The sequence below is a fragment of the Artibeus jamaicensis genome, unplaced genomic scaffold (assembly GCF_021234435.1).
Source record: "Artibeus jamaicensis isolate MK-2021 breed Jamaican fruit bat unplaced genomic scaffold, CSHL_Jam_final contig_387, whole genome shotgun sequence".
Classification (NCBI taxonomy): domain Eukaryota; kingdom Metazoa; phylum Chordata; class Mammalia; order Chiroptera; family Phyllostomidae; genus Artibeus; species Artibeus jamaicensis.
In genome coordinates, this window is record NW_026521812.1 from 45,459,961 (window position 1) to 45,475,851 (window position 15,891).

The window sequence follows — 15,891 nt, forward strand, 5'->3', positions numbered from 1 at the left end:
CAAATAAATCAGATATAAAATGATTAGTGCTAGGAAGAAAAAAAGTAACAAGAAAGGGAGAGAGGGGACACACTCCCACCTCAACGGTATATTTTTTAAACATATAATTATTTTTAGAGAGAGGGAAGGGAAGAGAAGAGTGAGAGAAACATCAATTTTCTCTCACATCCCCACTGACCTCTGCAACACCCGTAGGTTACTATTTTAAATATGTGAGTTAGGGAAGGCCTCCCTGAGATGACATTTGAATAAAGACCTAAAGGGGCAGAATAAGCAGATGTCTGGGGAGTGGTGTTCACTTCACTGCAGAGCAAGAGAAAAGATGATGGGTAAGAGCTGGCCTAGCGTAGTATAGGACAGACAGCAGGAAAGCCGCAGTGGCTGGAATAGAGCAAGAGAATAATAATAAAAAAAAAAGAGGTCAAGGGAGTAATAAAAAGAATCTCTAAATGAAAAATTGGGTTTCTGATTTTAACCTTATACATAATTTTATTAAGGTTGACGAGCCTTTCTCATTTTGCTGCAAAAAAGTAAAAAACAGCATATCTACTGATAGCAAGCATAGCAGGAAAAAGAACAACTGACAATTACAGAAGAGTTTAAAAAACTACCTCTGAGTACACTGTAATAAATGATGCTTCTTGGGTCAGAAAGTATCAATTACTGAGAAAGTTACATGATGTGAACATACAGTGGTTAACATTTTATTCCTTTGCTTAGCGGTCACTCAAAAAAAAAAAAAGGAAAGAAAGAAAAGAAACGCACCTGTGGAATCTGAAGGGACTTTATTCAAGCTTAGCTCATCCGTAAGGTCTTCATTTTTAAATTTATTTTTAAAATCTCTCACTTTGTTGATTATTGAATCAATTGTCAATTCTTTGCCACTTAAATCCTCAGCCTCCATTTCTTAAAAAAAAAACAAAAAACTGAACTAGTCATAATTCCTGTACTTTACTAGCATTACAGAGAAAAAAACACTGCAACTAGAGTTTTAGAACCCAGAAGACTAAAGCATTACTATGTAAACACATCTTAACACAGATGTATTAAAGTAGTATTTGTGAAGCTATGTGCATAAAAACAACTGCATATATTTGAAATTTGTTCATCAAGGTTCCCAATAGGGTAATTATGTTTTCTTCCTAACAGAAGTTCCATTGCATAACATAGAATCTGCTGCCCCTCCCCCTTTCAAACTTTCCATTTTTTTCTTCTACACACTGAATGCCTTCCTTTCACTCTTTCTCCAGACTTATTTTCTGTGGGCCATTTGCAAATTCTGTCCTTTGAGGAAATGTGATGGGCTTTTTGTTTGGATTCTGGTAGAAACATAGAAATAATCCTTTCGGTGACATGAACGACCATTCTTTCAGTCACCTGCTTTATGAGGACAAGCCCGCACACTGCAAGGGCTCTACCATTCCAGCCCTTTATTGATAAATGGGATATCTGCAGGCTTGTTCTTGTGCATTTCTCTCAGAATTCTGACTTGCTAACTTAACTACTCTAACATCAAGAATCGACTGTATTCTCATACCAAGCACTTGCTCATCTGCGTGGTAGTGATAATTAGTCAACAAAGTGTCTGCAGCCTTCCTGTCAATCTCACCTCTGTAATTCTCAAACATCAACCCAGTAACCCAGGATCATTCATATCAATGCCGCCAATGACCTCCAGTTTAACAACTAAAAGGGGAGGTAAAAATAAGCAGCTAGATATCACCTCTTTAAGTCAGGTTCGAAAGGTAACTGTCAGAAAAGAGCCTCCATCTCCTGTCCCAGTTTTAAAACACCAGACAAGAAAGGAAGTGACTTTTAGGAGAGGATCTTAGGTCCCCAAACTCTCCCCAGGTGCCCGGCCAGGCCCTCTACCCAAAGGTACCCACACCCACCTCTTGCTTCCTCTATCCTGAACAAAAACCCAGGCAACAACACCCAGTGGCCGGGCGGAGGCAGCAAGGCCTCCCCTCCCCCTCCAGCTGGTGTAGCCGCGCCCTACGTTGTCTACTCGGCTGAGCCGCCTTCGTCTCGCCTCCCACCACTTACCACCCACGCGGCCAAACAGCCTGTGTGTACGCCGCCACCGCCACACTTGTGTTGTGCACTTCCGAGGCTGAACGCACCGCCAGAAAGCTGAAAAGAGAAGAAAAGATGGAATCCAAGGCCTACTCCGCAAACACGTTTGAAATTCCCCGCTGCTGCTGCCCCGGCCTCCTATTGGCCGATGCTGGTCACGTGGAAGTCTGTCCGGACTGGTTTGTGTGCGCCGGCACCGCCCCTTCCTCTGCGACCCAGCAGTTCCGCCGCGGGAGGGTCCGCGCGGGGCCCCACCCTTGCTGGATTTCTGGCCCAGTGTTTTCCCGGCTCTCGGAGGTCGGCTTTCTTGCACCTTCCAGTTTAACCTGGACAGGTTTTTGTCAGAGGTGGAGCCACTCCCGGGAAGAGTTACCCGGTGAGAAGAAAACAGGGGCGGAGACGCTGCTCTCAGCATTCGGACCTAAAAGGTGCTTTGAGAGTAGGTCCTCCCCTCCCGCCCCGTGACCACCACCCCACTGCTTAGTACGCCACGCTCCTCGCCGGGCAGGCTTAGGAGGATGCAGCTACAAAGGGTGGTCCACTACCTTACCTTCCAGCACTGCTGACAGCTCAAGAATCTCAGTGCTTTTTGTCCCTGAGCTTTTACTTGTGCCCTTCCACTACCCATAAGGTATTCCACGCTTGTCTTCAAGCCAAGGCCCTCTCCTTTGTCAAGAATTCTGCGCAGAATTCACCTGCCCGTCACGATTGCTCATCAGCCACCTCCCCTCCGAGCCCGTCCCATTTCAGGGCTCAAGTATCCTCAGAGGAAGGTCACTTTCCGAGTAATCTTCCCAGGTGCGGGGCTCTGCTAAGTGTGGCTTTGTGATCCAAGGCAACAAGTGGTCGATTGTAGCAGCATCAACACTTGCGCTATGGTAGGACATTTTTGGGGGGAGTATGTTTAGGAGACTACCTGTAGCTGTCCCTTGGTAACTCCAAAGCTGCTAGAACCCTCCATTCCCAGCTCTGGCTAGCCATCCTGCCGGCCAGCACAAAAAACCCTAGTTACCTAGTGTATCTTTCCGTACCTGCTGGCTATGTATTTTTGCTGCATCTGAGCAATAGGATCGGTTAATCATCACCTTTGCACACGTGCATCTAACACTGCCTTTAGTTGGAAGGAATTTACTATTTCACAACTTCTCGTTGATCTCTTTGGGGCATGATCTCAAGCTTGCATCTTCCTGAAAATACCATCACTGAATAACTTCACCCTAACATTTTTTTTGTACATTCACTCCTTTGGTGATCTCCACCTGTTAATAACTCCCAAATTTATGTCTTTAGCTGAGTCCTTTCTGCTGAATTCCAGACTCATATACCCATTGCCTACTTAACATCTCCACTTAAGTGTCTCATTTCTATCTTAAACTCTTCTTACAAAATCTCTGTAAAAGACAATTTCATTGTTCCATTTTTAAGCCAAAAGCCTTGGCAACATTCCTGACCCCACATCTAATCCATAAGCACATTGTGTCAGGTCTAAAGAGATATTCCTAAAACTGTACCACCTCCACTGATACCACCCTAGTCCCAATCACCTTTGTCACTCACCTGGATTCCTGCCATAGCCTCCTGGCTGGTCTCCTTCCTTCTGCTGTTGCCTTTCCTCAATTTATTCTCCAGCACAGCAGAGGAATCTTAAATCGCCATGCCACTTCTTCCCTCAAAACTCTTCAGAGCTACCTGTCTCATTTATAATAAAAGCCCATATTCCTTACAATGGTCTAGAGCTGCAATGTTCAACAACATAGCTATCAAACACTTGAACTGTGATTAGTACACCCAAGGAACTGAATTAATTTAATTTTAATTAAAATTAAAAACAGTGCAATTATTGGAAGACTTTTAAGTATATTTGCAAAAACCCAGATATATGAACTTACTTTTTTCAAATGTAAATTTTGTAAATGCAGATTAAGTACTTCCTATGAAAATGTCTCACTTTGATAATATAAATATAAATGTACACTGGATTTTGAAGATTTAGTATGAGAAATAAGGTAAAATATGGGTAATTTTAAAAATATGAATTACAGTTAAAATTATATATTTGATGTATTAAAATATATTAAATGTAATGATATATTTATCACTATATTGTGTTTATATTATTAAATTAATAATATATTTTAATACAATATATCAAAAATATAACATAGGTTCTACCTACAAGTGTAACCTAATCAACAAAACAAACAAGCAAGCAAAATATAACCAGAGACATGGAAACAAAGAACAAACTGACAGTGACCAGAGAGGAGAGTGGAAGGGATATTGGAGGGATTAGGGGGAAGGGTTGTCAAGGAACATATATAAAGGACACGTGGACAAAGCCAAAGGGGAATAGGATTGAGGGTGGTAGGTGTGGATGGCTAGGGTTGGGGGGAGTGGAGGAGGGAAAATGACAAAAAAAAAAAAGCATTTGTTATGGAAAAAAAATACAGACTTCACTTTCTGTCAAAATTCTGGGAAAGATTTATCTATATATTGAGTAAAATCAGCATTCTTCTTTATTTCACCTCAAGTTATTTAAAATAGGGATGAATAAAATTCTTTAGTCCTGTATTTTGCTCTTTAAATAAAATGCTCATGAATGAACAAAAAATATTATTAAGATTAATATCTCCTGTCACAGACCAGATCATGGCTTGAATCCTGAAACAGAGAGAGGACATTAATAAAAAAAAGATCTAAATCTAAACAATAACAGATTTCACTAACAGTAATGAACCTGTGTAGATTTCTTTGATGCTGCCAACTAAGCTATTGAAGAGTGCACCAGTGTAGGTTTCTTAACTTTGACAAATGTACCACACAGTAATATAAGATCTTAACAGCAGGGACATTGAGTGAAGCATGTATGCCAACTGTCAGTACTACCATGGCAACTTTTCTGTAAATCAAAAATTGTTTCAATTCTGGAATAGATCATAGCATTGTTTGAAAGCAGAGGTCTCCCGATACCAACATGACTCATTAAAAACAACCCATATAAAATATACTAAATTTCATTTTGATTTTTTCTAAAATTAGAGAAGGCCATAAATAACTTTAGCAAAGAAAGTGACAAAGACTTCTACTGTTTTTGTGGAATGGAGAAGTGATATAAGCTCTGTACTGCCAAAGTGGGATGATCTGCAATTCTACAGAGCATTGCCCTCAAAGAACATTGCTTAATGGTTTGAGGGAAACTTCATGTTGACCCCTAGTGCGAGGCCTTCAGAACCCTGTCCTTGGTCTTATTTGAAACCACATATTTTATCTGTGTGGCAAACATATAGAGATAATGCTTGTTAATTCTGCACATACTAATTAAAGCAAGAAAAACAAAATTCTAGAAGAGAATTAAGCTTCAAATTGACAATATGAAATTTATAAGGACAAATGTAAACGCATACAGGTTTATAAAAATAAAATTCTCAAATATAACGCATAATTAGAGTCCAGATAATTGGGGAAACATAGTCCAGATTTATGCTATGGAAATAACAAAAATTGCACAAAAGAAAACAAGCATTTTCCAGCATTAGCCATCAGGCAGCACAGGACAGTGACCCCTGGGAGTAGAGGAACAAACGAGGGAGCCCTGAGATTGTCTCTAGATTATTTTCTAGAGTTTTCAAGCTGCAGTGTAGGAAGGGGAACCCAAGGATAGCATGGCATTCTCCCTGAGTTAAGGGGTAGAGCTTGGAGTTTGGAATGCCCTACATAGCAAAGGTTCACTGGGCAGAGTACCAGAGAAAAGATAGTGCAGAGAGAACTCTGGAAGTCTACAGAGAAGCCTCTTGAGGCTCCGACTGAACAATGGTGAGTACAAGTGTCCAAGGAAACTACCCCACCACCAGGGGAAAATAATAGCGGAAAGGATCAAAGGGAGTAATCTCTAGAGGTCATGAAGGGAAAGAAATATTTCATGTTCCTCTGTACAGCAACAGACAAAGGACACGTGATATTTCCTCAGTACTGGGGCAAAATTAGACCTATACTAAAGAATGCACTCGTCCAGCCTAATAAGGCTTAAGAGCAAGCCTTAAAAGGATCAGACTGTTTCCATGAATTTAACTGCACCCCAGAACAAAACTCAAGATTTTTTATAGCAATACAAGAAAATTTAACCAGGTCAAATTCATAACATCTGGCATCTAATTGAAAACATTATCAGGTATTCTAAGAAGCAGGAAAATGTAACCCAGAAAAGTGAAAGAAACTATCAGTTGAAACAGATTCAAAAATGGCACTGAAGACAGAATGAGTAGATATGGACACTAAACAGTAATTATAACTATATTCCATATGGTCTAGAAGTAAGGAAATGTGAATATGCTAAGGAGATATATGGAATATATGAGAAGACCCAAAATAAACATCTAGAGATTAAAAATACAATGTCAGCAATAAAAAGAACACCAGATAAGATTAACAGCATATTAGACAATGAAGAACAAAAGTTCAAAAACTTGAAAACAGCAATAAAAACTGTGCAAAATTTTTAAAAAATGAAAAGGTACACAAGCCCCGACTACTGTGGCTCTGTTGGTTGGGCATCCTTTTCCACAAAGTGAAAGGTTGCTGGTTCAATACCCAGCCAGGGCACATGCCTGGGTTTCAGATTCAGCCCCTGTAGGAGCATGTAGGAGAGGGAACCAATTGATGTTTCCATCGCATTGATGTTTCTCTCCCTCTCTTTCTCCCTCCTTTCCCCTCTCTTTAAAATAAATAAATAAATAAATAAAATCTTAAAATACACACACAAAGTAAACAAAACATCTATGAGCTATAGGACACCTTAAAGTGGACTAAGGTAGATGTAAATGGAGTTTTCACAGGAAAGGAGGGAGACCTGAAGAATATATTTGTAGGAAAAAAATGGCCAAAAATTGTTCATTTTGATGAAAGCTATAAGTGAACATATTGAAGAAAAATAACAAATCCTAAACACAAGAAACTTAATAAAATTCATACCTAGGTACATAATTAAATTGCTTAAAACTAATAATAAAAAGAAAATCCTAAAAAGCACCCAGAGAAAAAAGACGTGTTATGTAAAAGGGAGCCAACATAAAGATGCCGGCAGAAACAATGTAAGCTCAGAAACAATGGAGGAATATCTTTAAAATACTCAAAGAAAAAAGGGATCAACCTAGATTTGTATACACTGTGAAAATATCTTTTACTATGAAGAGGAAATAAGGATGTTTTCGGACATGCAAAAACTGAAAGAATTTATTACTAAGAGACTTGCTCTACGAGAAATATTAAAGGAAGTTCTTCAGGCAGAAAAATTCTGAATTTACATGAAAGAGAAAGCACATTGAAAATGGTAAATATGTGGTACATAGAAAAGACATTTTTAATTAAAAAATCTCTTTAAAGTATAACTAATTAAAGTAAAAACAATAAATATAATATAGTGTCAGATTTATAACATACACAGAAGTAAAACATGTGACAATAATAGCACCAAGACCAGGAGGAAGGAATTGCAAGTTTATTACTTAAGGTTTTCCTACCATATGTAAAGTGGTATATTACTTGTGTTAAAAATGCATTCTGTAACCCCCCAGTGTCTGTTATTATAACCAATATGTATAAGTTCATCTCAGGCACTGGAAATATTACTATTCCAAAAGGAAATGTGCTGTAATTATAAAATACACATCAGATTACAAAGACATAGTGTGAAAAATAACATTAAATTAATCATTATTATTTTAATACTGTTACAGCTTAAAATAAAAATCCAGATATATAGAATTAAGTAAAAATTATATCAAAACTCACTTCACCTGCTCCTTTTAACTTATTTTTAATATGGCTGTTAGAAAAATTATAAATTACATATGTGGCTCACCATTTATATCTTGGATAGTGTTATTAGAAGTTGTAAAGCAACCACTAAAAAGAAAAAAAACAAAAACAAAAAACAAAACAAGCCCTGGCTGGCATAGCTCAGTGGATTGAATGCAGGCCTGCGAACTAAGGGATCGCAGTTCAATTCCCAGTCAGGCACATGCCTGGGTTGCAGGCCAGTTCCCAGTGGGGGACCCATGAGAAGCAACTGTACATTAACATTTCTCTCCCTCTCTCCTTCCCTTCCCCTCTAAAGATAAATAAATAAAATCTTTTTTAAAAGACTAAAAAAAAACCAAAACATAAATGCAAAGGTTATAGGTAATTATTGAAAAGAGGAATAATTAAAATAGTCACTTAATCCAAAATGAAGCAGAAAATCACAAACAAGGAAAAAAGAACACGAGAAAAACAGAAAATAATTTATTTAAGTCCACCTATATCAACAATCACATTATTGCACATGTTCAAAATACTCCCTGAAAAGGACAGAGATATTAATACTGAATAAAATACAAGTATCAACTACCTGCTACCTACAATAAACCCTCTATAAATATGAAGACAAATAGGATAAAAGTAAAAGAACATAAAAAGAAATATCATTTTAACACTACTAAATACAGAAGGAGAAAGACCTAACTTGGCAGAGGTCTATGAAAACAGACTTAAGAGTTTTTGATCATTTAGGTCAATGATCTTTCATCTCTGATCTAGGTAGGGTATTTTTTGAATATCAGATGTGAATCCAGATTAAAAACTTGTCAGAAGTAAGTGCATCTGCTGGAAAGCTAGATCAAATTCTTTAGAGTTCAGTCCCAGACTTTAAATCACAAGTATTCAGAGAGCTGTGAAAATAGGCACTGTTTCTCTCTGATGATCAAGAGTTTTTGGTGCATTACATAGCAATGGATGGAGGACAAAATCTACTGCAACAGGCTTAGATAGTTCCAGGATCCCTAATGGATTCCTGAAACCATGGATAATAATGAACCCTATATATACAGTGTTTTTTCTTATACATACATATCTATGATAGTTTAATTTACAAATTAGGCATGGTAAGAGATTAACAACAATAATAATAAAAGATAACAATACATATCATGATAAAAGTTAAATAAATGTGGTCTCCATCTCTCAAAATATCTTATTATACTGCACTCATCCTTCTTCTTGTAATGATTTCAGATGATAAAGTGCCTACATAATAAGAAGTGAGGTGATGACATGTGCACTGTAACTTAGTGTTAGGCTGCTATGGTCTGATGATATGTTAAAAGGAGGATCATCTACTTGGGGTGATGCTGGATCATTGAACAATGACATCAGTGGTTGAATGTCAGGAACAGATAATATCCATGGTTGAACTTGTCAATGGTCGATAATTGGGGAAATTTAATATTTTCAGACCTTGGTTTAGTGAAGTTAACTAAAACTGTGGAAAGTGAAACCATGGATAATGGCAGACTACTGTAGTTAACTACAGAAGCATTCTTCATTTATGGAAACCTCCACCTAGTTCTGAAGGGCCCATGAAAATACTAGTGGTACGCAAGCTTTTCAGAGACCTTACCCACCTGTAGGTACATTCTGAGTCACCTGACGACTACCAAGATTTCAGGACGCATACCCGTTATCTGCATAATGCTGGTCCTTAGCCCCTAAGTTGTTCCCTTTGATATTTTGGAGGGTCTCTGGGGCTTCTTACCTGTGATCAGAAACAAAACTAGCCTCAGTGGATACCACATTTTCCTCCAAGGATCACCACTGCTCTCCCAAGACGCTGTTCCTCCAACCATCTCATTTTTCCACAAACCCTTTTGTTACTCCACTGAGCACAAAGGACTCTACAACACTCTGCATGGTCCTTAAAAGTTTGCAGTTGTAAACCTTGGTTATCTCTGGCAAATTGGGTTTACCTCTCTCTCCTTTATAACTCTCAGTCTGAGAAGTCAGAAACAATGCATTATGTGTTTGTGCCTTAATGTTTTATGGAGTGTTCAGTAAATGTCCTTTCAGTTTTTTGCTTATAGCCCTCACTTGACTCAGGCATAAATGTATGGTACCAGACTATGAACAAAGCTATATGCAGAATCTCTTTTCTCCTCTGATGAGTAAGGGTTTGTTACTGGAGAGCTCATTGCACCTCCCTCTTTCTTCCCTTAGAATGAGTCCTCTTCCAGCAGACTCTATAGCTCCCTTTCAACTTGACTTCTGTCAGAGTATGCCATAATTTACCTTGGTTGCCTAGTAAAACCAGGCAGGAGACAAAGCTCAAGTTCTTTCTCAAAGGTTCTTCAGGCCCCAGGAAAATTGGCTGTCTTCACAAATTCCCAAACAGGCCCGAACCTGCGGGAATTGCAGCCAGATTCACGCCAAAACTCTTCTGTCTTGATGCATAAGAAAATCTTCAAATTAACTCAGCAGTGACAAATCTCCAAATCACATAAAGCCACTCCACACCCTTAGCACTCAAGGCAGTCAGTAGTGATAGAGGCCATGAGGTGACAGAAAAAAACAATGGAAAGGCCACCAAAGGAAACCCAGAAGCCAATCTCCACACAGGATGTTATGCCAAGGGCAGGAAGGAATCTGGACTCCATTTCTCCATTCTATTGAAATTCCTCCATGATTCTCCTCAAACTGGGGACACAACTTTTTTGTTAATATATAGATATATAAACTGGAAGAATATAAATAGCATTAAAATAGTTGCTATTTTCAGATCCAAGATGGCTACAGAGTAGCTGGAAGCTTTGTCTACTTGCTCCCAGACCTAGACTGATCTTGCAGATAAACAACAGAGCAATCAACTTGAAAATCCAGCAAAGAGGAAGTGAGAGCATGTGTGAGTGAGTGCATATGCGGATGCGAGTGAAGGGAGTATGCATAAGTGAACAAGAGCCTGCTCATCTTCAGACACTTGGAGCAGGTGGTCTGGTCTCTCCAGTGGAACAGCTGCTACCACTGCTCCCCAGTCTGGCACTTCTGGCTACGTAGATTTGGGATGGCTACAGATCGGCTCAGGAGCCTCAAGCCCCAGAGGTGGAGAGAGATGGCTAGGAAGGTGCTGGCTGCAGAAACAGTAGCAGGCCCACCTGAGGCTGAGAATGACAGGAGGGAGCAGCCAGAGCTCCCTGCCACTGCCCTGTGTTATATTATTGCTTCAGGACTCTTCCCGGTGCCATCCGGGAGAAATCCAGAGAGAAACTTTATCAAAAACTGTCAGAGGCTCTGACAGGCTGTGGCCAGCCCTGACCAAAAGAAACAGTTATTTTGGAGGGGACGGAGAGTACATGGAGAACAGGCAACCCAAGGCTCAGTGCTGCAGCATTGGGGCTACACAGAAATTCCTTTAAAAGAGGAGCTGAGGTGAGCAGGGACCTGGTGCTCACATGCATGTGTGCACATATGTGCATGTGCAGCAGCTCTGCAAATGAAAAACTCAGAAGGATAGAGTCATGCTGAAGGGACTATGAGACCCAACCCAGCATGGCCGGTGAGCATGGGACTGTACAGAGTGGAAAGTTTGGGCTGAGACTCCAGTGAGAGAGTGGCAGGCTGGCTACGGGTGGCCGGAAGCTAAACATCTGAGATTTTCTGCAGCCAGGCAGGTCCCCTCACAGACTGGTGAGCCCGATTCCCACTGGCTGGATTATAGGCCCTGCAGATCAGTAAGGCCAGGCTCAGAAGCCCCCCGCTGAGCACATTTCTGCAGGGGAAAGAAGAAAAGCTCTGAGAGGGCCCTTTACCAGACGCTTTGAGCTACACTATTTTTCTTGCCCACATCCTCTGAAACCAGCAGAATGCAGAGATTATAGACAGGCACAACAAGGGGTATTCAGGGCCTTACCCAGCCTCAGTGCCTAGACAGAACTTTCATCTGTGCCTAGCAGTAAAGAGTGGCCCCTTTTATACAAATTGGTCCCTCACAGGAACAAACAGCTAATTCACCAGAACTCATACATTATTGAAAAGAATCTGGGACAGATCAAGATGTATGGCTAGGGGCGAGGGAAACACTCCTACCATCTTACTGGAAGACTGAAGAATGCCCCCCTCATGAGACACAGGGTACCCACCCTCCTGATATCATTTAAGAGTCTGGAGGCAGGTAAAGAAGGTACTGGCAGTCCTCTTGGGTCATTAAATGAACCACTTCTGGGCCCTGGGCTGATGGAAAGCTGGCAGTGCAGAAGAGTGGGGACTAACCAAATATAAAGGAGACAGCCACAGACTGTGAAATGCTTGCGGTCTCAGACAGGCTGCCTAGAGCCAGACTAGGACACCATCTTACATTACCAGGGGCAGATCCAGAAAGAGAAGACAGTGGTAAATCCTGGATCCTACTGAGACAAATTCTACCATGGTCTTCTTCATGTATTGCATTATTTTCTCTCTTGCATAGCTTTTAAACATTTTTTGTCCTTCGAGTTTATGCCTATTATGCTACTAGTTTTTATATTTTAGTTTATTTCAAATCTCATATTTTGTTCCTCTCTTCTCTTACTCTATTTGACCTTTTTCCTTTCTCTTCTTATTTGTTTTAAATTTTATTTTTTTCTCTTGCTACACTTGTTTTTATTCTGAATTCTTACTATTTCCCCCTCCCACTTCTCAAAACCATTTTTCATGTCATTAGTCATCTCACATTGTTTTTCTCATTCTAAAAATCCCTTATTCTCTCTCCACCTTTATCAGTCTTTGCATGTTGGTTGTTGATATGGTGATGGTTGATGCATTTTTTTACATTTTATTTCTAGATCTTCACTATTTTTGTATTTCAAATCTCAAATTTCACTGCTCTTCTCTCTTACTCCATTTTGCTTGGCTCTGGCCCATTCTTTTTTTTTTTGTTTTTGATTTTAATTTTACCCTGATTTAGTCTTCTTTTCACTCCTCACTCTTAGTATTCCTTCCCCACTATCCTCTCAAAATCACTTTCCTCTTTTCTAGACATCTCATAAGCATTTTTTTCTTCTATTCCCATTCCACCTATATTAACTTTTGCTCCTTTGTTGTTGATATTGCTGTGGTGGATCTTTTTCTCTAATTTGGTTCTGATTTTTCCACTATATTTAAATTTTTTTGTTTAAACCTAATACTATACTCTTTCCATTTCTTACTCCTTTTCATTCTTCCTTCACCTTGTTTTTATTCCCTACTCTTATTATTTCTCCTCCCTTGACCCTCTCAAAATCATTTTCTTTCAGTTAGTCATCTCATATTCATTTTTCCTTTCATATAATAGTCTCATCTTTTACACCTTTATTAATATTTGCTCATTTGCTGTCAATAGTTGTGGATGGGGGTTATTTCTGTTGATGTGGGTTTGGTTCCTGGGTTGTTTGGCTTTGTTCTGGGAGCACCTGTATGACAGCATTCAAGACATGCTGGGTGGTGTGAATCTCAGTCAGCCAGCTGGAGGGAAGCACCCACCAAAGAACTACTCAACAAAAACCAAAACCCAATTACAACCAGAGAACCCATATAAACAGCATAAAGAGCATTCCAAGACATCCAGCTCAGGAAATCAACGAGACTACACCACTGAGTCCTACAGGTCTCCTAACCTAGACAGTCACACCATGAAGACAGGGAGTCAACGCAGATCAATCTAATATACAGAAACAAACAATAAGAGTCACTTAAAGTTGGAGACAAAGAAACAACCCCCAACTGAAAGAAAAGGAGGAATACCCAAAAACAGTGCTAAATGAAATTGAGGCAAGCAAACAATCAGACACTGAGTTCAAAATAATGGTAATAAGGATGTTCAAGGAGCTCAGTTTGAACTACAAGGGACTCTATGGAGGCTGCAAGGAACTTACTGGGAATTACACTAGCTTGAAAAAAGGACATAGAAAATATCAGTAAGAGCCAGGAAATGAAGAAATGAAGAATACAATATCTGAAATGAGGAATACATTAGAAAGAACTAAAAGCAGGTTAGATGAAGCAGAGGATCAAATCAACGAGCTGGAGGACAAAGTAAAAAAAAACTCTCAGACAGACCAAAACAACTAAAAATTACTCAGAAAGAATGAAAAGGGTTTAAGGAAGCTGCAGGACAATGTGAAATGTAATAATATCTGTATCACAAGGACACCAAAAGGAAAAGAAAAGGAGCAACATGTAGAAAACCTGTTTGAAAAAATAATGACAGAAAAAGTCCCTATCTTGATGAGAGTAAAAGTCAAGCAAGTCCAGGAAGCAGAGGGTTCCAATCAAAATAAATACAAAGAGGCCCACTCTAAGACACATCATAATTAAAATAGCAAATTTAAAGTAAAAGAGAGGGTCTTAAAGGCAGCAAGGGAGAAACAGCTAGTAACATACAAGGGAGCTCCCATAAGGCTATCAGCTGACTTTGCAACAGAAACACTACAAGGGGGATAGGAATGGCAAGAAATATTCCAAGTAATGAAAAGCAAAGGCCTACAAACAAGACTACTCCACCCAGCAAGGTTCTCATTTAAAATGGAAGATGAAATAAAAAGTTTTCCAAACAAAAAAAGCAAAAAGAATACATCTCCACCAAACCAGCAATGCAAGTGATGCTAAGTGGACTACTTTAAGAAGATGAAGAAAGAGAGAGAGAGAGAAGAGCACAGGTGCAAAGCAGAAAAAAAATGACAATGAATAAGTACCTATCAACGACAACCTTAAAAGTAAATGGATTAAATGCTCCCATTAAAAGACATAGGGTCATTGAATGAATAAGAAAACAGGACCCACATATATGTGTCTATAAGAGACCTATCTCACATAAAAAGATATACACAGACTGAAAGTGAAGGGGTAGAAAAAAATATCCCAAGCAAATGGACATGAAAAAAGAGCTGGAGTACCAGTACTTATATCATAGAAAATAAACTTCAAAACAAATGCCACAAAAAGAGACAAGAAAGGACACTATATAATACTTAAGGGACTAATCCATCAAGAAGGTATAACCCTTGCAAACATATGTGCACCCAACACAGGAGCACCTTAAAACATCTAAGGAAATTTTAAGACTTAAGAAGGATATCAACAGCAACACAGTCATTGTAGGGAATTTTAACACCCAGTGGTGAACAATAGATAGATTTTTCAAGCAAAGAATCAAAAAGGACATTGTAACATTGAACAACACTTTAGATCAAATGGACATAATTGATATATACATAAACTTTCACCCCAAAGAAGCAAACTATACATTATTTTCAAATGAATATGGAACATTATCAAAGATAGACCAAATGCTGAGGCTAAACAAGCCTCAACAAATTCAAAAAAATTGAAATCATATCAAGCATCTTCTCAGATCACAATGACTTGAAACTAGAAACTAACCACAAGGAAAAGACTAAAAAACATTCAAATACATGGAAACTGAATAACATGCTATTAAATAATGAATGGGTTAACAATGAGATCAAGGACAAAATAAAAAATTTTCTGGGAACAAAGGAAATTGAACACATGCCAGCCCAAAACCTTTGTAATTCAGCAAAAGCAACACTGAGAAGAAAGTTCACAGCAATACAGGCCTACATAAAAAAGATAGAAAGATCTCAAATGAACAACCTAACCCTACAAAACTATAGAAATAGCAACAAACAAAGCCCAGAACTTTTTGAGTAGAAGGAAGGAAATAATCAACATGAGAGCATAATTAAATGACATAGAAACCAAAAAAACAATTTAAAAAATTGATAAATCCAGGATCTGGTTCTTTGAAAAGATAAATAAAATTGGCAAGACTTTAACCAGACTCATCAAGAAAGAAAGAGAAAGGGCCCAAATAAATGAAATCAGAAATGAAAGAGAAGTTACAACTGATATCACAGATATACAAAGAATTGTAAAGATTACTGTGAACAACTATACGCCAAGAAATTGGACAGCCTGGGTGAAATGGATATATTTCTAGAAACATATAATCACCAAAACTGAGTCAGGAAGAAGCAG

General features: G+C 38.9%; 1 protein-coding gene across 1 annotated transcript in view; it reads right to left on the reverse strand.

The window, feature by feature from the left end:
• Positions 1-2,200, reverse strand: part of TTK (TTK protein kinase) — a 41,131-nt gene extending 38,931 nt beyond the window's left edge. The window contains exons 1-2 of the mRNA XM_037142883.2: positions 2,047-2,200; positions 766-906 (exon numbers count right to left, since the gene is read on the reverse strand). Of these exons, the coding sequence (XP_036998778.2) occupies positions 766-904 (139 nt within the window). The 5' untranslated portion in view covers positions 905-906; positions 2,047-2,200. The remainder of the gene's footprint in view (positions 1-765; positions 907-2,046) is intronic.
• Positions 2,201-15,891: the final 13,691 nt, after the last annotated feature.